This window comes from Microtus oregoni, unplaced genomic scaffold, assembly GCF_018167655.1.
Source record: "Microtus oregoni isolate MIOR12 unplaced genomic scaffold, Mior012 000086F_ref0000336, whole genome shotgun sequence".
In the NCBI taxonomy this organism is placed as follows: Eukaryota; Metazoa; Chordata; class Mammalia; order Rodentia; family Cricetidae; genus Microtus; species Microtus oregoni.
In genome coordinates this window covers 3177293-3203689 of record NW_024544552.1, presented here as the reverse complement: position 1 = coordinate 3203689, position 26397 = coordinate 3177293, and the positions used below count along the sequence as shown (strand labels likewise).

Here is a 26397-nt window from a genome sequence, read left to right as displayed (position 1 = left end):
TTGGGAACTGTGGTCTCTGCCACCACGACTCGCTTTGCTGAGAGAGGCGGTTGGACTGATTTCAGAATCTGACTAAGCTGCTTATCTCAGCCTGGGCCACTTAGAAACTGCATAATGTTGAACAAGACATGCCATTTCTCTGGGACTCAGTTTTCTCATCACAAAATGGGAATAATTATTTTTAGTTATGATTATTGAGAGAATTAAAAAAGATGAATATGAAATGCCAGCAATGTGCTGGTCTTATAGTGGCTGTAACAAGCATGACCTCCCTTTTTGCCTTGCCTGTCTCATGGCTTTAGAATTGTATAGATCAATAGGGCCTGTTGCTATGATTGAAAACCTACCAGTGCCTTAGACCCACCAAGCACTTGCTACACACACACACACACACACACACATACACACAAACCACAAATACACCACACACACCACACACATATACCATACATACCACACACCACATACATCACACACATCACACACACATCACATTCCACACACACACACACACACACACACCACAAATACACCACACACACCATACATACACCATACACACACCACCTACACACACAACACATATACCATATACACCACACACCACACACACACACCACACACACCACGCATACCACACACATACATACACACCACACACACAGGCATGATGAAATCCTATCACTGAAAGCTCATGCTTCCAACTCTAGGAGGTTGTACTTGAAGCCAATCAAAACTCATCTTATTCCTGACAGAACCGACAGAACAGTCCGATGAGGCACGCAGTACCCTAACAGTATTAGCTGGAAGGAACCAAATACCACATGCTTCTCTATCTTATCTCAAGGGTCCTGGAAAGAGCAGAGAGTCATGAGGGTTGCTGTGAGTGGCAGTTTTCCAAGAGACAACTTGCACTTAAGACTTCTCAGTGAGGGGGAAATGCCAATTGTCTAGGCATTGTTTTGGCAAATAAGTCAAATTGAGTTCCAGGAGTTGTGTTTCAGTGATGGCTCCCTTGTTCCTTCTCCTGACAGAGCAGGTCTCCACTCCAGAGATTAAAGTGTTAAACAAGACCCAGGAGAACGAGAATGGGACCTGCAGTTTGACGGTAGTCTGCACGGTGAAGAAAGGCGATCATGTGACTTACAGTTGGAGTAATGAGGCGGGCAAACATCTGCTGAGCCTGGCCAACCACTCCCACCTCCTGAACATCAGTCTTAGCAGCCAGGATCATGACAGCATCTACAACTGCACGGCAAGCAACCCTGTCAGCAGTCGCTCTCAGAGCTTTGACCTATCACAGGAGTGCAGGCGAGAATCCTCAGGTGGGTACTCTGGGGGCAGCCTGGGCACATCATCAGTGGCAAATCCAATACTAACAGGTCCAATAGCTCCACTTCCATAGCCAAGCCTTGCCAACGGCACTTAAATGTATGTAGGCACTTACCTATATGTTGTCAAGGCCTCCAGGCGCATCCAACAAAGGTGCTTTCATGTCAGCCCTAGGTGGCATTCTATTCCATTTGGTTCACAGTTGAGGAACAAACAGAGAAGAAAAAAAAAACAGAATCAGACCCAGAACTCAGGTTTCCAAGAGAAAACCTTTTTCCAGGCCTTCTGCCCTGGATCGTCATGAGCGTGCAATGATGTCTGGGAAGGAGAAAGCAGGTTGCAAGTGCTCAGTCCCAAAGCCGTGCTCCATTGTGGTGAGATAGTTTTATGCCGTCAGTAAGTACTTCCCTTACTGAGAAGGGAGTTGGTACAATGCGCGATCTCTGCACCGCAGCAACGCGCTGTAAATGCAAGCACGAAACGTGTGTTTGATAATGAAGTTCAGACTGTAAGGGTGGGGCTTGTGCTGTGAATCCCAGAGCCAGTGAGAGGACCAGAGGAGCAGAGTGAGAGGTGAGCTGAGTTCCAGAGCGTGAAGCCAGGGAACCGTGATGAAATGGTAGCACTCCCTTAAGAGCGAGTCACTGTTAACTCTATCGTCTCTTTGGCTCACAATACATTTGTCCGGTGGGTGCTATTACCAGCTTCGTTTTACATAGGAGGAACTTGGAGTTCACAGAATTTAAGTATCTTCCTCAAGTTTCTTCAACATCAAATAGTGGAGTTAATGCCTAAATCTTTGGAGTAGGTCTTCTCTTTTCCGAGGTAGAAAGCATGGTTGTTCTTTTGGGAGAGAAAGATGATGAAGTAAGCCCATCTCACCAAGAAACAGAATAGACCACTGCCTTCTTGTGCCATTACTGTGCCTCTGTCACAGGAAGGTTCAGGAAAAGCCCTGAAGGGCATTACTTACACTCTGACATCTCCTAGACTCCCACCTACACAGACTTGGTGTCTGTGTGACACACAGATGGACAGGGACAGAGGAAGGGGACTGTACATACGTTAAGCTATGAGCATAGTACTTCCTGTAATAGAGACTCCCCACCCCCAAAGGGCTCTCAGAGAGGAAATACCCCTGCTGAACCCCAACATATTCCTTTGACTTCTTTTTTTATGAACTTAATGTAGTCGTGTCACAGAAAGAGGCAGCCATCTCTACTTTCTAAACGTGGCCACAAACAATGCGTAGACTCTTCTCCAGGTATCTCTCTGCCCACAGTCATTCAGGCATCCTGGGAAAAAAAAAAAACAGTGCCGTATAGTGGGAAGCTTCCAGAATGTGGTCCTAAGGGGCTCTTTCTAATTATTGGAGTAAAAAGCTCAACTTTCTCTGAGACTTTTTCATCTGTAAGTGATGGCTTGGCCTTGACTGTTCACTGGCTACTTGGCAAGTCACTAACCCTCACAGCCATCAGATGATGGAGATAGTGCTAACATCTTCACCCTACAGATGAAGTGAAGAAAGAAATCAAAAGGTTGGAGTAAGGTCAAACACAGAGCCAGTGAGAGAACTGGGCTGTCTGGTGCTGGAATTCTCATAGGTATTCTTGGAAGAGTGAATTCACTTAAAATGCCTTAGAAATCATAATAAAAAAAAACTAGTTGTTTTCCTTGAAGATGAGGGAGAAATACCCATTATGCCAGCCCAGCTCTCTTTGGTTGTAAAAGCCTGTTTAGGGGCAGGCAACACATTTTTCCTTGGCCTATCTCAAAATGGGATGCTAGGGATGCTGGGATGGGAATTCCTTTCATGCTCCAAGACAGCTTGACAAGCCTCTGACTAGTGCATAATAAAATCGTGGGAATCCATGAAGCTTACACCTAAGAGCAGTCAGAGCAGGACATTCTACACGAACACTGAAGATAGTTTTACCTGTTTAAGGCACCCTGAGGATGAAATATACACTGGTGTGACCAAGTGAGCAGCAGGCTTCTGTGAGGTGCAGAGGGACATGAAGTGACAAGACAGGGTGCTCTGAATAGAACTCTATCAAGGCCTCGTCTGCGGGTCATGGGGGGAGGGCACAGCTGTGAGCCTGTTTCACCTTGATTAAAGGTCAGAGAGTTTGAGCTTGTTTTCACGCTTTCAAAGCTGTTGACAACAGGAGTGGTTGCAAACAGGGTATCTTGACCTAAGGTGTGGTTACTTGGTGTTTTGGACATTAAGATGGCCCATACAGGTGGATCTGCTCCACCCTGACCAAAGGTCAGAGAATTCAAGCCTATTGCTGCTCCTTTATTTTAAAATCATTGGCTTGACCCAGGGAGAGGCTGCCTACAGGATACTTGGTCTAGGGTGTATTCACTGTATATCCTGCCTAAAAAGTCAGAATGCTTAACCCAGAAAATAGTGGTTGGATGTCTCAAGTATTAAAGCAAGTAACTGTTCTGGTCATCCTTTGTGTCATGTTAAAGCAGTCTTTTGCTCCCCGCTTCTGTATTGGGGTATATAAGTGTATAAAAAATAAATGCAGGCAGATTCAGTATTCACTGAGTTGCCCTCCCAGTATGATCCTATGTCTCTATTTCTTTTGTATCTCTTTCTGTTCTGCCTAGCATTTCTAACCTACATGCTCCTACCCTGGAATGTACGAACCCATCATGGCTGGACCATGACACTCATCCGGTCAGTAAAGATACTTGACATGAGGCAGCCACTTTCCTCTCTTAGGCCTCTGTTTCACCATCTGCAAACCAAAGGGTAAATTACTGATGTTCCTTCCAGAGGTGACATTTGTGATTCAGCTTGTGAGTATGTCAACAAGAACTATTAATAAGAGATGCTAGCGAGTCTCAGTTTTCTGGGGATATTGATGTCATAAACTTGGAAATTATTGTCTCAATGTCCTGGAGTCCAGAAACTCAAGATCAAGGTGTTGTCTGGTTTGATTTCTCTTGAGACCTCTCCTTGACTTGCAGATGGCGTTTCTCCTCTGTCTGTGCATCCCTGGTGCCTTTCTCCCTTCCCTCATTTGATACGAACAAGAGTCAGGTTAGATAAGAGCCGTCCTAGTGACCTCATTTGAACTTAATTACCTTCTTAACAGCTTGTTCCCAAATATCACCCTGGCGAGGCTTAGAGCTTCGACATATGAGGGAGTAGGTGTAGTAATTAAACCATACCACCACACTCACACCCTAGTTGCAACTTGATTATCTCTGTAAAGCTCCCATATCCAATCGAAGTCACATCCTAAGGATGTCCAAATATAGATTTTAAGAGAACACAATTTAACGCATAGTTCAAGTAATGATTTCTCCACCTCCAAAGATGGAGGAGGTCTTCTCCAAATCCAAGCCAGACATACAGACAATTTCCAGCATGACCTTTTCTCTTCACAGGGCTGTAGAGGAAATTACCTAAATTACTGAAAAACCACTTTCATTGGTCTATCACAGTGGTTCTCAACTTTCCTAACTCTGTGACCCTTTTTAATACAGTTCCTCATGTTGTGGTGACCCCCGACCATAAAATTATTTTTGTTGCTACTTCATAACTGTAATTTTGCTACTGTTATGAATTGCAATGTAACTGTCTGTGTTTTCCCGTGGTCTTGGGTGATCCCTGTGAAGGGGTCACAAGCTGAAAGCCGCTGGTCTATCACTTTGTGTTTGCAAATGGAAGTTGCTAATTTTAAAAGTGCTTTTTTGGCTTTGACAAAGCATCTATTGAGGATCTACCATGTTCCAGCATCATGCAAGTGACTGAGCACACAAAGATAAAAAAGAAAGAGTGCAATCTTTGTCCTGAAGGAGAGAATTCTGTAAATAGATAGATAATGATCCTAGATCACATGGTATGGAGGGGAGGTTATAAAACCAAAGCGTGTGCAAGGTAAAAAAGAGGGGGAATGAACAGCACTGGCTCCTCGAAGATGGGGATTCAAGCAATGAGCAGAAGTTACCCAGACTCACTGACAAAAGGCAACCTGAGCAGAGGGAGAAGCAGAGAAGAAGGCACAGGCCACATTCTCCACCGCCTTGCAGGTAATAGGGAGATAGGAATTGGTGGTTCTAGATGGGAAACGGCTCCACCGTCTTTGCATTGCGAAGAGAAAATACAGTGGCGTAGAGAACAGACTGGGGTCAGCAGGAGACAGAGAGAAAGATATGAGTTATAGGAGGACCTTAGGACAGAAATCCGTCAAAATGTGCTGAGACCTGAGTCAAAGCAGCGACTGTTACTGCGACAAAGACTCCTTACATAGTGTGTACCAAGGGAAACCTCCGCCCTGGAACGAAACTGTGCGGTAGTCTGAGGGTTCATCAGATATTGCCATCAGTAAGTCAGAAGAGTCATTTTGAAGACAGTTTTTCACTTTAATTGATGAAAATACGTGCATGGACACATGCGTGCCTTGAAAAGAAGTTTTGATGACATCTGTCTAGGTTCTCAGTCATATAATCATCCAAGTTCCAGCTGCCATTTAAGAATTTCGTGCATCTTCAGTGTCCATCATAAAGAAGTCTCGTATGCAAGGCCTAAGTGCTAGGGCCCCACAGTGTCTTTTATCTAGGTCATGTGAAGCACATTAATGTGGTTTGACAGTAGATCCTGTGTGGGACTTCCTGCTGTCCTTAATCACTCTGTTTTGAAAGCATTGTGTCTGTGCAAGGACAGTTGATTCAGAATCTTAAAAATTCAGCTAGAAGGGAATGCCCCTGGAAGCCCACACTCAAAGGGAAAACTTTCTCAAGAAATTAGTAGAATGCTGGCTCGGTGGAAGAAAGGGCTGACACGTGAGCTCCAGAGTGTCCCCCACCCCAGTCGAGCAAAGCCTCATTTTCATAGTCACCTAGATGTTCCATGACTACGGTCCTCTCCAGTGTGCTCCCCGGCTAGCCACCCTGACAGCAATGGCAAAAGGGTAGAGTTCAGATGCTTCTCATCAGCTCCAATTCATTATGAGGCCAAACACGATACAAGGAAAGCTAGGAAATACAGTTATTAGCCGGGCAGTTGTGTATCCAGAGCCAGGTTGTACTGGCCATGAAAGAACAGGAGACATGGCCTCAGGCACATTCTTGTTCCCTCTACTACACTATTTGGGGAGAACAGGCTGGTGTAAACAGTGTTCCCAAAAAGTGTGGGTTCCATAAAAACAAAAATTACGGGTGTTCCCAGACTTGTTAGTGTCTTCTCCCCACCCCCATTTCTCACTGGAAACTACCACTAAGAAGGCATCTCTTGAAGATTGCCGACTTCTTCAAGGAGCCCTGCTCCATGCTGGTAACCTTGCTGACAAAACCACATGAAAGGCAGGAAAGAGATCCGGTACTCTCAGACCGTTATGCGAGCATCTTTGAGGCTCCTGGATGAACAACATTTATTTATTGGGTTCTGTTTTGTTTTCTTTTTTATCTTCTTTAAACAACATGATTTGAGGACTGGAAGGGAGAGAAGCTTCTGTGTCGCTGTGACGACAGATTTTTTTCAGAGACACAAAAGGAAAGAAGATGGCCAGCATCGTTTTTCCTTGGAGGTGTGGCTCTGTTCAGGTTTTCTCACAGCTAACAGTTTTCCTACAGTTAACTCACAGCTAGTAGGACTAGAGAATGGACAGTCATACAAAGTACTGTTGCCGCTAAATAGAATAGGTGTTTTCAGTCAGCCCAATTAGCTGTCTCGAAGGAGGTTTCTACAAGGGGTGGAGGAGGGGGCATCATAACTCTGATCCAAAAGAAAAAAAAAAAGGGGGGGGAAAAGAAAGAGAAAAAAAGTTGAGGTAATGTTTCTCTGTGGATGAAGGGCTGATGGAGCCAAAAGCCAGTTTTATCTGATTTCTGAGAACCACCATCCTGAATGGCCTCACTACACGAATGAACAAAAGGAGAGAGAGTGGGATCTTCCAGTCTGGAAACAGCAGCCCAGGTGATGTGTTTCAGGCAAGCAACTCTCCCAGCTTTGTGCAGTTACTGCAAAGCTGTGTCAAGTAGGTCATTGGGCACTACTGTCCCGGGGCACTCAGGAAGTGACCTAGCATACTTTCCGAGACCTTCGTGTATTTAGCACTCTGATCATTTTTAACAGAAGAAGACATGATAGTTCTCTAAGATCCATTCATATCCAGTAATTTAGGTTCATCAACTGTATATGGTACGACGTCACGTCCTGCATCTGATGGAATGAACGAGTATTTAAGAACATAATAGGCACAGAGAGCACCTTTAGAGATGCCAACCTAAGTGAGATTCCTATTTACTAGATGGAAAAAAACATCATTTGAAAGAGACTACTACTAAAATTTCTCTTTGGAGGATACATAGGACTTAAGACATGCTCTAATAGCTGCCAGAAGACAGACAATGAGACTTTCCCCCAAGGAATATAGATGTGACTTGGATGCTCTGAGGAAGGGGAAGATATCGTTCATATGGAAGCAGAGAAACTGAGGGAGTAGGCACAGGCCTCTAATCCTGTCACTGGAGAAGCTGGGAGGAGGGTCACAAGACTACATCACAGGTTCTGGCCAGCCTAGCCTCTCAACAAAATAAAACAAACAAATCAAAACCGAGAGAGAGAAAGAAAGAGAGACAGAGAGAGAGAGAGAGAGAGAGAGAGAGAGAGAGAGAGAGAGAAAGACACAGAGAAAGAGACAGAGAGAGGAGAGAGAAAGAGAGGTCTGAGCCTATCAGGTGATGGATGGAAGCTCCTGTCTCACAATGGAGTCTCTCCTTGAGTCCCTTCAGATCCTCTACAGAAGACTGAAACACATGTATTCTTGGTGTAGAGCTTTGCCCTCTTCCTTTTGCTTGGTGTAGAAACTGAGGAAGGGATTGATCCTCACACAAGAGAAGAACAGGTAGAGCAATAGGAACAAGGCCTCAGAGGAACACAAGGAGAATATTTCCAGAAACTTTGGAAACTGTGTGTAACCTGACCGCCCCCCCCTACACACACACAAGCTAAATAAGCAGCACTGTGTCCACATTTGTCTGAATTCCTCGAGCCTTCAAGTCCTTGACAGTTTCTACATAAGTACCATGATTAGCAAATAGCACCAAGGGGGCTAGCATTAAATAGAGGCACCTTGGGGCCTGCTTCTCTGATAGGAAAACTAAGTCATAAGCAAACAACGGGATGGGACGTGGCACCTCTGGGCTTCAATGACAAGAACACTTTTGTACTTAAGAGCAAGCTCATTTTCTTGTTCCAATCAACCATTAAGAACTTACTGAGGATGTATGTGCCAAGGACTGAAAGTACTGAAAAAGAATATCTGCCAAGAGGTGACCTCCGGCCTCCTAGAGGTTCACTGCGGAGCTGGGACTAGTGGAAACAGGTGATGTTCATTGATCATGTCATGACTTTTAGCTGTAGCTCTGAACACTTTATGTACATGGTTGTCTTGGTTCATCAGAACAACACTGTGAACTAAATATTTTTATGCTCATGTTATTGGTGATGAAACACGCCTTGAATGGTCTGAAAGACTCCGAGGCACACAGTTTTTAAATAGTCCACACCGTTATTAATTAGATGGAGTTGAATCCACCTGTCCGATTTCTATTAGCATCAGTTAAAATGGTTTGCATTGCAAAGACAATGGTGGGAAAACACAGGTTCAAACCTATATGACATAAACTACATGTGATGTCTGCAGGAGAGGGCAGAGTGAGGCTGGAATGTTCAGGAAAGGTGACGCTGCGGAAGGAAGAGGGGCCTGGGCGAAGGGCGTGAGCAGGGGTGGTGGACAGCCGGAACATCATCAGGAAGGAGAATAAACAGCGGAAGGAAGACGGCAAAGAAATGGGTTGACCACCTTGAAGGCCTTAGCTCTCCCAGGCATCAGCATTAGTGGCTACTTTCCTCATGGGACTCAATCTCCAGAGGCTGTCACAAACCTCAGCATCTACATCACTCACCTTCCCAGTTGTGTCACTGAATCTTCGAGAATGCCATGTATACTTGTTTCCTCAATGTGAAGTGAGTAGGTTTGATAAACTAAACATCAAAATAGTTCCTTTAAGATTTTTTTAAAAATATTTATTTATTTATTTATTTATTTATTTATTTATTTATTACGTATACAATATTCTGTCTGTGTGTATGCCTGCAGGCCAGAAGAGGGTACCAGACCCTATTACAGATGGTTGTGAGCCACCATGTGGTTGCTGGGAATTGAACTCAGGACCTTTGGAAGAGCAGGCAATGCTCTTAACCTCTGAGCCATCTCTCCAGCCCCTCCTTTAAGATTTTTTAAACAAATGGTTTGATTTTTTAAAAATTCACCAATATATTCATATATATTTTAAAAGGCAAAGAGAAAAATTAGAGTTGTTAAAAATATCTTTCAAGCTGATGGCCAGATTGCCTCGTGTCTGGCAGAAGCTGGCCATTTATGTCATGAGGTATAAGCAGCCCATTGATTTCATCCCCCTGAGATTCTGGGACGACACAGGCCTGGTGTTACCACACGGGGAGTCTCAGTCATGTACCTCTCACTGTTGACTTATGTGAGTAGGTGGCCAGTGGGGTTGCCAGCAGAAGGCCCAGGGAGGTGAGAAAGGCAGATTTGGCAGGCAAGTCCCCGAAAAATTCCATCATCTGTTGCTTTCCTGCTTCAGAGGCATCACCTTGGGTTTTGGTCTTTTTTGTAAATCTCATATGAAATTTAGAAGAAATATTACCTTTGGAAATGATGTAAATGGTTAAGGTGTTTGTCTTTAAATTAGCTTCTGTTATAGACTTTCTCAAGATACATATGTTAGAAGAAGAAAGAGGAACTCTCTCAAAATAGTAAGCACCACTATCACGATTCGCTGGACCAGTACCACGGTTCATGAGAGAAGCTCAGGCTGCTGCCCCTGCTTCTCTCCTGGTCCTGGGGAGTTTCTCTGTGTGTCCCTGGTACTGACATCGAAAATCTGAATCAGTTAGACTCCCAGTCAGACATACATGCACATACATACGTACATACATACATACATACATGCGTATAACACAGAGGGTTCTCAACCATCATATATTACTTAGGATGTCATGCAGAGGAGCTCACAGCTGCCTTCACATTTTATATGTTATACAAAGCCAACTCTCTGCTTGTTCATTCATTCATTCATTCATTCATTTTCAAGGCAGGGTCTCCCTCCACAACTCGGGTTGCCCCTGACCTTTCAGCCTTCTGTTTCAGGTTTCCGAGTGGTGGGACTAGAGGCATGAACCACCACACCTAGATCCTATCCTTTTTTGCTCAAGATGGTTAAAGTTGGTATTTGGCAGGGTTAAAACATAGTTTACTTGAGGAAGAGAATCTGTCATTGCTGTGAGGTTCCTTGTGATTAGCTATATGGAGAGCCTGGGAAGAAGAACTCTTTCAAGACCAGAAGGAAACTTCTGAGTAGCTGCTGGACTGGAGCGTCTTACCAGTTCTGTGGGACTTCTGTCTATATTTTCATCGGTTCTAGAAACATCTGAATTGTGTCTGCCATTACTCTGTTCCTTTCTAACCCACTTGGTTCTTCCTTTCAACTTCCGAAGTACAACCAGGAAGCTTATTTATTTGTTTGTGTTTATAGTTCGGGGTAGGATGTTTTTAAAACCACTTTTCTCTCACAATCATTTTTTATAAAGTGTCCCTCCACATTGTGTTAGTACCTGGTACTGTCTTTGTTTCATTAGTAACACTAGAATTTGGTGTCATTACTTAAAAACCTGGTGCTTCAGATGGGACCTCACTGCTTGCTCCAGGAGGCTCTCTGACTCCCAGGGAACCTGTCTTTAGTGTTCAGCCGTGTTTCCTCTCCCATTCCTAGTTCTAGTTCTTGATATTCTTCATGCCATTTCCTTACTTATAAAATGGAAAGGATAAAAGTACCCACCCCTTAGGATTGTTCTGATTATATACAGTGGTGTACAAGACTCACTATTAAAAGCATCTGACTGTAAGAACTTAGTAACTGGCCACTATTCTGTTAGTGAGTCACATACCATGTTGATTGAGACAAAGGCCATATTCACTTTTTTTCAAAGTAGTGTTCTTGAGAAAGCTACAAAATTTGGCTCCATGATTTCAAGCCTTAGTTAGCTTTGCTAATTTGAACTATGATAATTTACAGGAAAAACGACATGCTTTTCTCTTAGCTCAGGTCTGCTGGGCTCCACACTGTCATTTGCATTTAAGGGCAATAATAGCACTATTGTGTTTACCTTTTTAAGAAGAAAAGCTGATTTCTTCCTCCCAGTTGTCTCATGGGAGTAGTTTGGGGGCATGGGGACAAGCACACGGGACTGTCACATCCCCTTTACCAAAAATGGACACACAATACTTTAGAAATTTAGAAATGGAGAAGCGGGGCAAGAGATTGGCAGGAGAGAGAAGACAAGTTAATTTTAGACAAGTGGTAAAGATAAAATAAAGCATTTTACTTAGAAGCATCTTTATGAAATCAGAAATGTGAATTTAGGGATAGTGAATGAAGTGGGGGTAAGAAGGTGGACATGGAAATCTTAGTGGTCACAGGCTGGTCTCTAATACCACGTAAACAAATGTCTCTCCCTGGGGAGGGAGGTACGGAAACGGGGCATGAAGCTCAGTCTTCTCACTTGTGGGTCAGGTATTTTTAAACCCATGGTGCATTTCATATTTCCTTTGTCTTTTCTTTCAGACGCAAGCTCATGGATAGCAACACACACTGTTGCATCGTTAGGGTTCATTCTACTCCTCATCATTCCAGTCTCCATAGTAGCCACACTGCGGAAAAAACAAGGTAGGTCTGGCAAGAAAGGGTTCTTGCTGGGCTCCCAGTGGTAAGCAAAATAGATCTTAATACGAGCACAGACTCATTCTCACTACAGCGTTCTGTCTGGGACCCCCTGGGAAAAAGACTGAATCAACCCATCCCTGCTCAGTTCAGTCCATTCTTGTCTGTTGAGCCCCACTGCCAGGTTAAGGGAATCAGAAGAGGACAGAGCCACAAGTGTCTAATATAGAAGACACTGTGCAGATAATTTAAATGCAGCAGTGAGGTTTGGCTTGTAGGGAAGGCTAAAGGAATAGAAACAGGAAGCATGCTTAACTGATATTTGCTAGAGAAGAGAATTCAGAGAAGTCTTGGATCTGTGAAACAGGTCCCAGAGTAGACTAAAAGCAGTAAGGCTGTGATTCCAAGTTTAAATGCTCGATCTTTCTTCCAAATTGTTCTGTGATTCGCTATCTCAGGGCCATGTGCCCCCTCAGCCATATTGACTCCCACTTGCCCATCCGGATCAGAGCATCCTGACTCAGATGCCCTGGCTGGCCTTCCCTGGGGGAGCACAGAACACTACGTTGGTCTCCTCACCAAGCTGAGGGTTCGTGTCGTGCTCAAGCAGGTCAATGTGATCCACACACGGTCTTCTTAGAAAAAGCCCTTACCTCAGCACGCTGAGGTCGGTTTTGCTTATATAAGAAGGTGTCGAGCACAGCACAGAGGCCTACCTCTGCCTCATTTCCTCCATCGAAGAGTTCTCCGAGACAGTGGAGGAGGGGTGTGTGGTTCAGATAAAGCTTCTGTTGAGAGCAAAGGGTCTGGGAGTGGATCCACTAGTTTTCATTATTAAAAAAAAAAAAAACAGCAAGATTCAGAGGCTAAGAAAGCAGGCAAGTGTCCCACGTTAACCTGGCTAGTGAAGGGATGCTATCCTTCCTTCCACACACCTTCCTCCCTACATTCTGTTCAACACAAAGCTAAGCACTCAGGGAGCAGCACTTCCCTTCCCACCGAAGCCCACTTCCCCCACACTCAACACACATCCCAGTTATGCCTTGTAACTCAGTACTATACAAATCTACGCCAAAATCTGAAGTTAGTTGTTATGCCTTCCGCTAAACATTGCTCAAGAGATTCTGCTGGCAATGTGTAACAATGTCATCTCAAGAATGCCGCCTGACTCTGAAGAATTTTAAAGTGGTTCTGGCAAGTTTGTCTCCAGGAGAATACACTAGTTACGAGCGTAGGCACTGGGCAGTGTACAATGAGACAAGTCTGTAGTAACAGCTGCTTGTGAGTCTGAGGCAGGAGGATCACTCCAGCCTGTGGTTTCTTGATCAGCCCAGAGCAGTATAGTGAGACCCCATCTCCAAATAAGCAAATGAGCACATGGGGCTTTGGCCTTAGACAGCACCCAAAGGCAGACTTTAGCACCAGTGAACTGTGTAACCAAGCAAACTGGCCACCATCTGCAAAGTGAGGATACTAACCCTTTGTGGTATTGCTGTGGAGATTGGCAAACCAATGTTCAGAAAACACACAGTGGTTTTTCTGAATGATAAACATGTATATACATGCATTTGTAGACAGACATATCTCTTGATGTGAGTGGGTCAATGTTTAAGTCTTAAGGAGACTCTAGAAACAGTACTTATAGCAGGTTTAAAGTACTTGAGGTTACGATTACATAAGACAATTTATTGCTTTGTGTGAGAGCTAAAAAAGCCAATAATGGTCTATGCTCTGGTTTTACAACTACAGTATGTAAAGAGCCCCATTGAAGTGACTTATCTGTTCAATGCCACACAGCAATGCTGGCACTAGTCCTAAGGCTAAGATCTAGGGCTCAGGTCTTTTTCAATACATCCAAAGACTTGGCTGACGTGGAGTCAAGTTGAGCTGGCTCTTGACAATCTATTTGTGAAATGGAAAAAAAAAAAGGAGAAGAGGAGGGAGGGAGGATAGGTCAGTGCCTTCCTTTCCACATCCTCACCCATGCATGGCACCTGCAAAGGAAATGGTTCAGTGTTAAGAAAAGTGAAGAGGGGCCACTGCAGCATCCCGAAGAGCCTCTGGGAATACAATGGGGTTGGTTAATGAGGGAGAATTTCTAGCCAACTTGAATTTTTATAATGTTAGGAGTTTCTGTACAATTTAAAAAGGAAAATTTAAATGTCATCTAAAAATTAAAATGTTTCACAACTCACTAATTGACAGAGACCCCCGGCTCTGGGCTGGTTTTCTAGATGGGGAACAAAGAAATGACACTGTTGGCCTGTTTTCCAGACACTTCCAAGTGAATCGCCCACCTCTACCCCCACCCCACACACTAGCAAGCTCTCCAGAAATAGGGGGATGAGAAAGCTGTGAGTGAAGCAACATGTTACCAGCTGGAGAATAAGAGACAGGCTGTAAATAGCCCGCTGTGGCCTCGGAAGACCTAGAACCCCACTAGGAGAGCAGATACACACAGACATAGAGATTAAAATAGCTGAATTGTACAGCGGTCAAATAGCACCCAAGGGTGAGGGGCACAGCACATATTGGACATTTGCTGCCTGCTAGTGTAACTGGTATAAATACTTTTCAGGTATTTTCTCATTTAATTCCCACAATAGTCCTGTGAGACAGGCATCTCAAATTCCATTTGACATTAGGAACACAGGTCTAGACAGATAGAGTAACCGATCCAATGCTATCAACAAATGAGTAGATGCTGGGCTCCTGTGACAGGAAAGGAGGAGAGAGTGGAGAGTAAAGACCAGACAGGACTGGGTGAGGGGCCTCACGCTGAGGACTTGAGGAAGGTAACTGCTGTGTTTCTTTGCAGGTAAAAGAAGCCGCTGCCAGCCGCCAGTGGAAGAAAAAGGCCTTACTATTTATGCACAAGTGCAGAAATCAGGGGTAAGTTCTGTGCTCTTCTTGGGGGCATGTCTGTCATATTTCCTACTGGATTCCTGATTGGGCCACCTTGCACAAGACCATGGTTCCATAGGGGTTCTAGAGTAGATGAAATTAGGGAAGCAGAAGTCAAGAATAAGAACTCCCCTAAAAGTTGTTGAACCTATGTCCCTGGAACTCCTGTTGTTTGAAATAATGGGAAACACTGGGCAGTCTGGTGGTCTGCTTCTTCATATGAGATGAAGTTGTAAACACATGACAGTGGACGCTTGTCCAGCGCTGGCATTCTAAGAGTCTACCCTGCATCTCCTCAGACTTCCTCCTTGAATGGTACAACCTTAGGAAACAGGGAGGTGTGAGAAGACTGTTGTGGCATGCTGGCCTGATTCAAATGAAGGCATGTGCGCAGTACAGTTGGACTGAGAAAGGGAGGATCTTGAGAATTCCAGTCAGTGTGGGGTTCAAACGAAAGGGGACATATTGAAGGGAGAGGAGAGAAAAACAAAACTGAGGTAGAGTGACCACTGAACTAGAAGGAGTGATGGAAAAATATGAGACACGATGGAGTCGGGGAACAGACATGTTAGCAGTAAGGGATAGGGAGTCTACAGGATCCTCAGTAGATGCTGCTATTGCCCACTCACAGTTAATTCTAGAGGATTTTTTTTAGCCCATAATTTGTCCATTTGGGACAGTGGGGGGGGCACATATTCTTGGACAAATATTATGAGAGTAAAGATAATTGCATACTAATACAATAAATTCATTCCTGAGGACTAGGAAGACAGTCCTGGGCAGATCTCTTTCTGCTCCCTGTGATGGTCTGGTGGGTTTATTACATCATTGTAATATGTAGTTAGGGTTTCTATTGCTGTGAAGAGACACTATGACTCAGCAACTCTTATAAAGGAAAACATTTCTCTGGGGCTAACTTAGAGTTCAGAGGTTCAATCTATTAACATCATAGTAGGTGACATGCAGGCAGACATGGTGCAGGAGAAGGAACCAAGGGTTCTACATCTTGATGGGCAGGCAACAGGAAGTGAACTGTCTCACTGGACATGGCTTGAGCATGTATGAGATCTCAAAGCCCAAACCCACAGTGACATACTTCTTCCAACAAGGCCACACCTAATCCAACAAGGTCACACTTCCTCATAGTGCCACCCCCTATAGGGGCCATTTTATTTCAAACCACCACAATCACCATAGATGCCTATTAAGGACAAACTTCCATTTAAAGAAATGAGAGCCCCAATGGTACCCTCTCACCTAAATGTTTGCTTTGCGGAGGCTGCGTGTGTCTTTCAGAATCAGTTTCTCAAGTATTAGAAAACAAAAAGAGTTAGGGTTACATTAAACCTATTGACCGACTTGAGAAGAAATTACATCTTTCAGTTTAAGTCTTCCACTGTAAAATACCACTCAGGAAGCAACAGAACACGGCCAGTTCTTCCAGAAAATCTCTGTACCACAGCTTCCCATCTCTTCCCCAGAGATAACCACTATCCTGGCTTCTAGAAATAAGAATTATATATTTCTTTTTGGGAACCTCATAAAAATAAAATCTGTCAGCATTTGTTCTCGCATCTGGTTAGAATTCATGCGTGACTTTGAACTCAGGTTGCATACATTCTCATGAGTTTAGCAATGTGTGTATGTGATGTTTGGGAATATATTTATCAGATGACTATTAATGAGCATCTGGTTATTTCCAATTTGAGGTCATTATGAAAGTTACAGTAATGAAATTTGTGTGACTGTCTTCTGGTGAATATGTCTACATATTGTTGCTGCACATACTTAGAAGTAAATTTGCCGAATGATAGGGCATATGGATTCTCCAATTGACAGGTTAGGACCAAATTGTTCTTTGAAGTAGGTGCCAATTTACTTCTCCAATAAATAAGTTTTAAAAGTTGTATGTGCTGGCCAAAATTTGTTACCATTTTTTTTATTTTTTTATTTTATCCATACCAGTAGGGGGTCTTATTAAGGCTTTGGCTTTCTGATAAGTAATAACTTTTCATATGTTTATTGCCATATTAAAATTGCCCAGCTTTCAAATCTCATACCCATTTACCTTTACGTTTTAGGCCCTTTTCAAAACAAGTTAGTATAAACCAAAAAGCCGTTTTAGAGGTGAGTCCTTTAGAGGTTAGATCCATATCATGTGTGGCTTGCCTTTGTAATTTCTCAGTAAGCCCTACCGAAATAGAACACTTCTTAATGTCAGGCTAGAGCAATTTGGTAACCTCTTCCTTTACGGTTATCACTTCTAACCTATTTGAGAAATTTTTCTCAGTCCTATGTAATAAAAATACTCTTCCGGCATCCTCTTTCACATTATTCTATACTTGGGAAATATTTTTGAGTTTGGTTTAAGAGAAGCCAAGTGTCATTTTTGGCACATATTTACCGGTTATTGTCGCAAAGACTGTTCCCTGACTGCCCTGTCCTACTGGTTATAATTTGAGGGTACGTGTATGCATGGTTCTGTTTGATGCTCTGTTTTCTGCTCCATTGTCCATTGACTAAACTCTCTTAATTAGGGATATAAATTGTGATGTCTGATAAAAGCGAATCTTCCCACTTGTTCTTTTTCTTCAAGAGTTCTTGGCCAATTCTTGTGCTCTGATATATATTTCACAATTGGTTTGTTAAACCCCTTTCCACCAAATCTTGCTAGAATGTTAATTAGCACCAAATAGGCCAATGAGGAGAGTGAAGATCTTTATTGTTTTGACTCTTTCTCTAGCCATTCTGTCTTATTTAGTTTCTCAAAATGACGTTTCATAGTTTTACAAATAAGAATATATATATTCCATTCTGACTGATTGGAGCTTCATACCTTGGAATATTGTCAACATTACCTTTTTCAAAACTTTTAGTTTCTAGTTGTTTACTGTTAACATATCCTCTTCTTATACTGACCTTGTATTTGAAACACCGCTGAACTGATCCGCACGTTCCTGCATTTGTTTGCAGACAGCTTTGCTGGGTTTTCCTACCCCGCTGTAGCATCTCCAAAGAATTAGTTCTCCATTTTGTTTCTAGACCACATAGCTCCACCTGCTTTCTGTTGTCCTACTTCACTGACAATGTCCTGTTCGCACAAGATGGCGAACAGAAGCGGTAACGCTGACATTCCCGCAGAGTTCCAGATTGGGAAGGGAAGACTTCCCTACACCATCATTGAGCGTACATTTTGCTGGAGTATTCCTAGTGAGCTTTTTACCATAAGAAACATATCGTTGGGGCCTAGAGATTACTCAGGGGGTAGGAGTGTACACTGTTTTTGAGAGGACTCAGGTTCAAGTCTCAGTCTGACAGTTTACACCCACCAGCAATCCCAGCTCCAGGGCATGTGGTACCCTCTGCTGGCCTCTGCAGGCACTTGCTCTCATGTACATGAAACTGCACACGGTCAGCTAGCAACCCCCAACACACATTAGTTAAATTTTGAAAAATTTTGTCAGGCTAGGCATGGAAGTCCATGCCTGTAATCCTAGCACTCGGGAGGCAGTGGCAAGAGGATGGCAAATTCAAGGCTAGCCTGGTCTACGTAAAAAGTTTCAAACCAACACGGGCTACCTGCCTGTCTCAAAAATTAAATGAAAAAAAAATAGAGAGAGAGAATATTATCTGGAGCTAGAGGTATAACTCAGTGATAAAGTACTTGCTAGCATGCACCAAGACCTGGCTTCAATTCCAACACTGGAAGAGAGGGGTGGGGCACTATCGTCTTCTAGTCCTGGTTCACTAGACAATTTATCACAGTTTTGTTAAGGTCCAAGAGAAGCCCCCCAAAGAAGACCAACAGCCACATTTGCAATAACAAGAGTGCTTTATTAGCCGGGCGATGGTGGCGCACGTGGTCTTTAATCCCAGCACTTGGGAGGCAGAGACAAGCAGATCTCTATGAGTTCTAGGCCAGCCTGGTCTAGAAGAGCTCATTCCAGGACAGGCTCCAAAGCTACAGAGAAACACTGTTTTGAAAAACAGAGAGAGAGAGAGAGAGAGAGAGAGAGAGAGAGAGAGAGAGAGAGAGAGTCTGAGAGCTGATTGGTGGAGGAATGATTAGTCTGAGGGCTGATTGGTGAGAGTCCTCCCAGCTGCGGGGTAGGGAAATCTATCTTTAGTTATCAGGAGACTGGAAGGGGCATCTGCTGAGCCAGCAAAGGGACTTTGGGGGTTGCTGAGCCGGCAGACAGGGCCATGGGGCGTCTGCTAAGCTAGCAGAAGGTTGTGGGGCACCTGCTGACGGGTTGCTCCTAAGTTGTGGTTTTCCTGAGGATTGTCTGTTTAGCGCTGTCCCATTTTAGTGAACTGAAACTAAGGCCTGATCTCTGTCAGGCTACTAGGAGTACTAGGCTACCGGTCCGCCCCCGCCCCACACACCCCCATCCCCCACCCCCACCCCCACCCCCACCCCCAGCTTTCTCAAGCTGACATCCTATTTTATCAACACTCTTCAGGCATCTGTTGAGATAACCTTCTGGCTGGCTTTCCCTCGTTTATCTGCCTTTGTGGGAGTCAAATCTACTTTACAGTCCTGGAGTAGAACAAATTTAGTTTGGTCCTTTAAAACTCTGCTGGATTTTGTTTCTCTAACATTTTCTTAAAAGCTCCCCCTCCCACCCCCGCCACACACACACACACGCACGCACGCACGCACACGCACTCATGCACTTAGTTTCTGGGTGAAACTGGTCTGTCATCTTCCTTCCTCATAATAACTCTGTGAGGCTTTGATATCATGCTTATGTCAACTGTACAAATGGATGAGGCTTGCAATCTTTCAGTCAGACTGTCATAGCAAATCATAACCAACGCCTTGGTTTAAACGACCAGAATTCAGCTTACTTCAGTTCTGGAGACCATATAAATCCAAAAGGAAAGTGGCATATTAGCAGGACCCCCAAACCCTCTGAAAGCTCTTGGGACAAGCCTTTATCTCAGTATTATCTGATGGCTCCAAACTTTAGCACTCTTTGGTTTGTGGTAGTACCACAATTTCTTTTTTTTTTTTAATTTTTTTTATTTTTTAATTTATTTATTTATTAAAGATTTCTGTCTCTTCCCCGCCACCGCCTCCCATTTCCCTCCCCCTCCCCCAATCAAGTCTCCCTCATCAGCCCAAAGAGCAATCAGGGTTCCCTGCCCTGTGGGAAGTTCAAGGACCACCCACCTCCATCCAGGTCTAGTAAGATGAGCATCCAAACTGCCTAGGCTCCCCCAAAGCCAGTACATGCAGTAGGATCAAAAACCCATTGCTATTGTTCTTGAGTTCTCAGTAGTCCTCATTGTCCGCTATGTTCAGCGAGTCCAGTTTTATCCCAGGCTTTTTCAGGTCCAGGCCAACTGGCCTTGGTGAATTCCCGATAGAACATCCCCATTGTCTCAGTGTGTGGGTGCACCCCTCGCGGTCCTGAGTTCCTTGCTCCTGCTCTCTCTCCTTCTGCTCCTTATTTGGACCTTGGGGTTTCAGTCCGGTGCTCCAATGTAGTACCACAATTTCTGCCTCTATCTCTAGGTAACTTTCCTGTCTGTGCTCTGCCTTCTTTCCATCTCTTAGGACATCCTGCCCTGGATGTGGGCCACTGTGACTCAGTGACCTCGCCTTGAAGTTCTGACCTTACCTATCTTATCCACATCTCTGCCGAGGCTGTACACCACACAATGACATCCTGACACTGGTGGCACGTATCTTTTGGTGGCCACAATTCAGTTCACCAACAGATGCATTTTCTTCCTGTGACTCTCTGGAAATGTTTGGGTGGGATTGATCATATTTCTCCCCTTATATATTTAGAGAACTTATTGGTGAGAGTCTCTGAGATTGGAGTTTCTTTGATGGAGGAATTTTCAATTATGTTTTTATCATTAAACTTTATTCTACATTGCATTAATATTTAAACGACTATTTCCTCTATTTTTAGTGGCCATCCTAGAAATTATAAACTACACCCTGACTTCTTTATCTGTTTTGGGTTTTTTTGGGGGGGGGGCTATAGTTTTGTTTCGTTTTGTTTTTTGAAATGGGGTTTCTAGCCTTGACTGTCCTAAAACTAGTTGTGTAGACCAGGCTGGCTTCGAACTCACAGAGATTTCATCTGCCTCTGTCTCCCAAAAGCTGGGATTAAAAGCATGCCCGCTACCACCCAGCACATCCCTGACTTACTAACATACATGTGTTCCTTTTATTCTTTGTACTCCAGTAGAATATTTTAACTACACTATAATTTTGCCTCTTGATTTATATTCTATTTTTATTGGTTTTTAATTTATATGTATCTTAAATACGTAAGACGTTTTTGTTTATATATCAATATGTACAGACTTACCTACATCCTTACAATTTCCTTCATTTTTATTTATCATACTATTATATCATTACAAAGATAATAACAGATATTATCCAAAAATCAGCATTTCTTTTGTTTTCATCATAATAGCTATAAAATATCTTTAAATAAAGCATAATAGCATCCAGATGTCATAGCACACACCTTTAATCCCAGCACTTAGAAGGCAGAGGCAGGTGGATCTCTGAGTTTGAGGCAAAATCTTGGTCTACATAGGGAGTTCCAGTACAGCCAAGGCTACACAGTGAGACCCTGTCTCAAAAAATTAACAACAGAACATAATAACAGGAAATTAAACAATTGTTGGTTAACTGATAGGAACCTCTCCAGGGCTTATTATGTGGTTTCTGCCTTACACTGTCATTTTGAGGGCTCCCATTCTCAAAAAAATAGCAAAATTAAGTTATACATCTGATTCTGCTCCAATGTGGTATCCCTGTGATGGAGGAAGGTCATTGGTTAAATAAAAAGAAACTGCTTGGCCCTCATTGGTTAGAAGATAGGTGGGAGGAGTAAACAGAACAGAACGCTGGGAGGAAGAGGAAGTGAGCTCAGACTCCACAGCTCCCCTCTCGGGAGCAGACACCTCAGAGAGATGCCATGCTCCGCTCTCCCGGGCAGACGCACGCGATGAAGCAAGCCGCCAGGTTAGACATGCTGAACCTTTCCCGGTAAGACCGGTGCTCACAGATTATTAGGGATGGGTTGATCGGGATGTGAGAATTAGCCTGTAAGGGCTAGAGCTAAAGGGCCAAGCAGTGTTTAAATGAATACAGTTTGTGTGTTGTTATTTCGGAGCATAAGCTAGCCAGGCTGCCGGGGTGCTGGGGATGCAGCCCCGCCGCTCATATTACTACATCCCTGGAGATGTGAAAATCAGGGCCCCTAACAGAAGACATGAGAAACAAAAACATGCTATGTTGTTAAAATTGTGTTTAAAATAATTCTTTCTACTTAGATAAAAATCTTAAAGGGAAATTCAATACCATTGTCCCAAGACATCTCGGGGTTATTTTGAGTACAGACTTCTTTGTGAAATTCCCTAATTGAATGCAGAACATATAAGTTATTGACACCATCCCTCATCCCTACATTTAGGTCTGGTCACACTAAAATTCTCCCAACCAGGAAGAGAAGCAAAGAGTGTATCCGTGAACAAAAGCTGATTAAAAACCTTCTTCCATCTGCCCCTCACCCCCTCATCCCTAATCAAACATTTGTCATTAAATTTAAATCTCTCTACATACTATGGCATCTAAGAAATGAACAGCAATTGAGATGAAGATATATTTTCTAAAGCACTAACAAGGGATGAAGTTGCCTTGAGAGGTTGGAAGCCCCAAGATGTCACTCTGGGAATGACAAGCAAAGTGAACTCCAGGGAAGTTTGGGAGAATTCTCACCAGGGAGGAAGTTAGAACGAGCAAAGAAGGAGTTTTTTTTAATTTGAGCCATTGGATGGGGCCCAGCTTTCTGCTCAACTAATCTGTCTCCTTTGCTTCTCTTGTAGACTCCAGAAAAGAAATTCGATGATTCTCTGATGGGTCAGAGTCCCTGCACCACCATTTATGTGGCTGCCACAGAGCCTGTCCCAGAGCCTGTTCAGGTGAGGCATCTCTGCTCCCCCCACCCCCACTGAATGTCTGGTAAGAGGCTGAGAAGAAGGGGAAGAAGGTTTTTGTTGTTGTGTATTTATTTTAGGGGCGAGATGAAGTGAATCATATTGGTGAGAGTGGTCCAGATGCCACATGCAGAAAGAAATAGCTGTAGTCTTGGTTTGGTAGGACTCATACAAAATCCTTCATCTGGGCTCATAGGCTGTGAGCCACTGTGTACTGATTAGTGTTTCTCTGAGAGTTGTCAAAGGACAACAAATACCTGACATACTTGTTTTGAAATCAGCAAACAGGTACCACTTCTCTCATCCCCATTTGGATCTCACTAGCCCCTCTAAAACCTCTTTTGGCTTCCCCAAACTGTATTCCAGGACTGACAGTAAGTGGGAGAAAAGTAAGATGGAGAGGGAGAAAAGAATTCTTGAAGAATTCAGGGATGGTTATTTTGGTTGTCAGCTTGATGGGAGTAAGAGGGGCCTAAGAAACTGATAAAGCACACCTGTGGGTGTGTCCGTGAGGGTAGTCCCAGGGTCACAAAAGGTGAGGGTTCTTACCTGATTGACAAGCTCCTGATCCATGATGTGCTCATAACACAATCATACTGTCAGGAAGCAGTGAGGCCCAGCTGGAGGAAGCCCACCCACTGTGTACTTGAAAGAGGATATGTGTTACTCTGATCTCCTTTGGTATCCCTCTTTACTGTTTCCTAACCACCATGGTGTGAGTTCGCTTGTCTTTTTCTTCCTCTGACTCTCTTTACCCTATGGGAGGTCTGTTACCTATTTTTACATTGCTGTGACCAAAATACCTAAGAGAACAACTTGAAGGGAGATATATTTGATCTTACAATTTTGGAAGATTCAGCCTGTCACGTGGGGAAGACATAGCATGGCCTGGCAAATGTCCTGATCTAAGGGAGTTTCTTCCTAAGGAGGAGAGGGGATAGAGAAGAGGAAAGAGGAGGGATCGAAAGGCAAGGCCAGTCTTCAAATCTCTCATCTCCCCGATGGCACATTTATGCTTGGAAGGGAGATGGAGCCCCATTTGCAGGCAGGCACTGGGAGACCTGAGTGCTGGCCTAGCCATGTCCAGACTGTGACAGACTCGAAGCATCATGCTATATGTACTACAGGAACTCTAAGCCTCTTCTTTTCCAGGGAAGGCTGTTCTGCTGCATGTGAACTTCGTCCCTCCATTCCTTCTCTCATGAATGTCTTCTTTGCTCACAGGAATCAAACCCCACCACAGTTTATGCCAGTGTGACGTTACCAGAGAGCTGACCCCCAGATACCCAGGGAAAGGACTTTTTGAAGGAACATAGAAAAGTCAAAATCCACGCTGAACTTGGCCCTCGGTCCCGAGTTCTCTGTGACAGACACTGCACATCTGTCCCCTTCTTCAATCAATTCCCCGGTGATCGATTTGCACAGGCACACCTGTGAAGTAAGCAAGGAAGTGAGGTTTCCCAAGCAGGCAGCCTGCTGTGCTGCTGACACAGGCACGGAGCAGAGACCCCTTGGAATAGCGTTCCACCTTCGCTGTAGTGGATCAAATAGACGGTATGAGTTCAGAATCTCACGCTATGCTGCGCTGGTAAACAAAACCCTGAGACAAAAAGCCAAGATGTGGAACACCTGCCTCAGATGGCTGAACACAAGGCCCAAAGTCTGGAGATGTTTTTGTTTTGGTTGTCTGTGTTTTATTCTGCAAGCAGATCCTGTTCACCTCAAGACCTGATCAAGGCTCTGTGCCTCAGTTTCCCTCTCACTCTCCGGATGAGGAGGGAATGAAGTGACGTGTGAAGGATGAATTCTTTGTGACTGGAGGTCATTCTATAAAAGAACCAGTATTTTATTTGCAAAACTGAAGCTAGCTGTAAGTCAATAGGCTGAAGATGACTGCAGAGTCTTAAGTTTTGAGTGATAGAATGGAAACCATCCAAGGTTCTATAAAGTGTCGTCCTCAGCGAGCAGCATTCTGTTTAAATCGAAGCAGCAAGTGTTTGGGAACACTGTTATAAAGTAACCTGGGATACTTAGAGGAACTTGCCCCAGGGAGGTTTTTCACTTCTTTAAAGGACTTTTGAATCGAAGCTCTCTGTTTACTTCCTTGAGGGAAAAAACCCTGGATCCTCAAGATTCCCCCTCAGTTGGTTCTGAACCCATTTTACCACCCAGGCCTACTGAGGAACTGCGGGTCTACCAGGCACTTCCTATTTACTGCATACCTCTTTGTACTGAATTTATCTTCGGATAGAAAATTAAATTATTTTGATTAAACAGTTTCAATTGATTGGATGTTCAATGACTTAGATAAAAGTTGTGTGCAGAAAGAGTCTCTCTATGTAAAGTCCCATCTCCATGTTGTCTGCCCTCAGAGAGGCCATTTGCAACCTATTGTCCTTACACAACTTTGGCAAATACTTTAAGAAATAACTGTTGTGGAGGTGGGGAGGGATCAGTGGATTCTGGTATAGGATCTGGGTTCAAACTCCTAGCTCCTGTGTAAGAAGATAGGCGTGGCTGGGTGTGCATGTTTCAGAGAAAGACAGGTCCTAAGACCTTTCTGGTTAGCTGGCCCAGCCTATCAAGTCCCCTGAGAGTGACAGAGGAAGACACTGGCATCCTCCTGTGATGTTTTCAAGCATAACCACTTACATACTTGCATGCATACACACACACACACACACACACACATACACACACAAAACACAATACACACACCTACTCATGCATAAAAAAGCCAATTATATCATTGTGTAACAATGAACACCAACTGCCCAGCTCGAAACTCTGATGTTCCATTGCCCTGCATTTAGACAATTTACAGTGTAAATCTTGTTGTTTCAGGTATCCTCCTTTGTGGTACTAATTTCTATAGAGAGATTGCTCATCAACAAAAGCTAACTTTAGATTTTTTTTGCAAAAAGGAAACCTGTTGAAAATATTCCAGTTGGTTTAAATAACTACTAGGAAATTCTGAAAAAAACCTTTATGAGTTAGGGTTCTCTAGAGTAACAGAACTTACAGAAGGAATCCATTTCCATAGAAGGGAGTTTTATTAGAATGACTTACAGGCTGTGATCCAGCTAATCCAGCAAGAGCTGGCTGTGCCTTCCCACCTCAAGATCTGGTTCAAAGGCGTCTTCCCACTTCAGATCTGCCTCAGAGGTATGTGTCTTCCTGCCTCAAAGGTTCGGACCGAAAGTGGATTCGCCCAAGCAAAAATAATCTCTCACAGGTGTGCCCTCCATGTCTGGATTGTAATTCAATCCAGCTGTGGTCAAGTTGACACCCAAGAAGAGCCATCACGCCTCCTTTGAAAGTAAAAAGGATAAAAGAAGACTAGACTGTGGTTAGGGTCATAACTAAAATTGCAAAGCTACTCTAGGGATTGCAAGGCTATACTGGGCACCGCTGTATCGT

The 26397-nt window shown here is 43.8% G+C and overlaps 1 protein-coding gene across 1 annotated transcript in view; it reads left to right on the top strand.

Moving 5' to 3' along the window:
- The window catches only part of Slamf1 (signaling lymphocytic activation molecule family member 1), a 33823-nt gene extending 9571 nt beyond the window's left edge, over positions 1–24252 (top strand). The window contains exons 3-7 of the mRNA XM_041643587.1: positions 1035–1325; positions 12004–12105; positions 14918–14991; positions 22867–22962; positions 24202–24252. Of these exons, the coding sequence (XP_041499521.1) occupies positions 1035–1325; positions 12004–12105; positions 14918–14991; positions 22867–22962; positions 24202–24252 (614 nt within the window). The remainder of the gene's footprint in view (positions 1–1034; positions 1326–12003; positions 12106–14917; positions 14992–22866; positions 22963–24201) is intronic.
- Positions 24253–26397: the final 2145 nt, after the last annotated feature.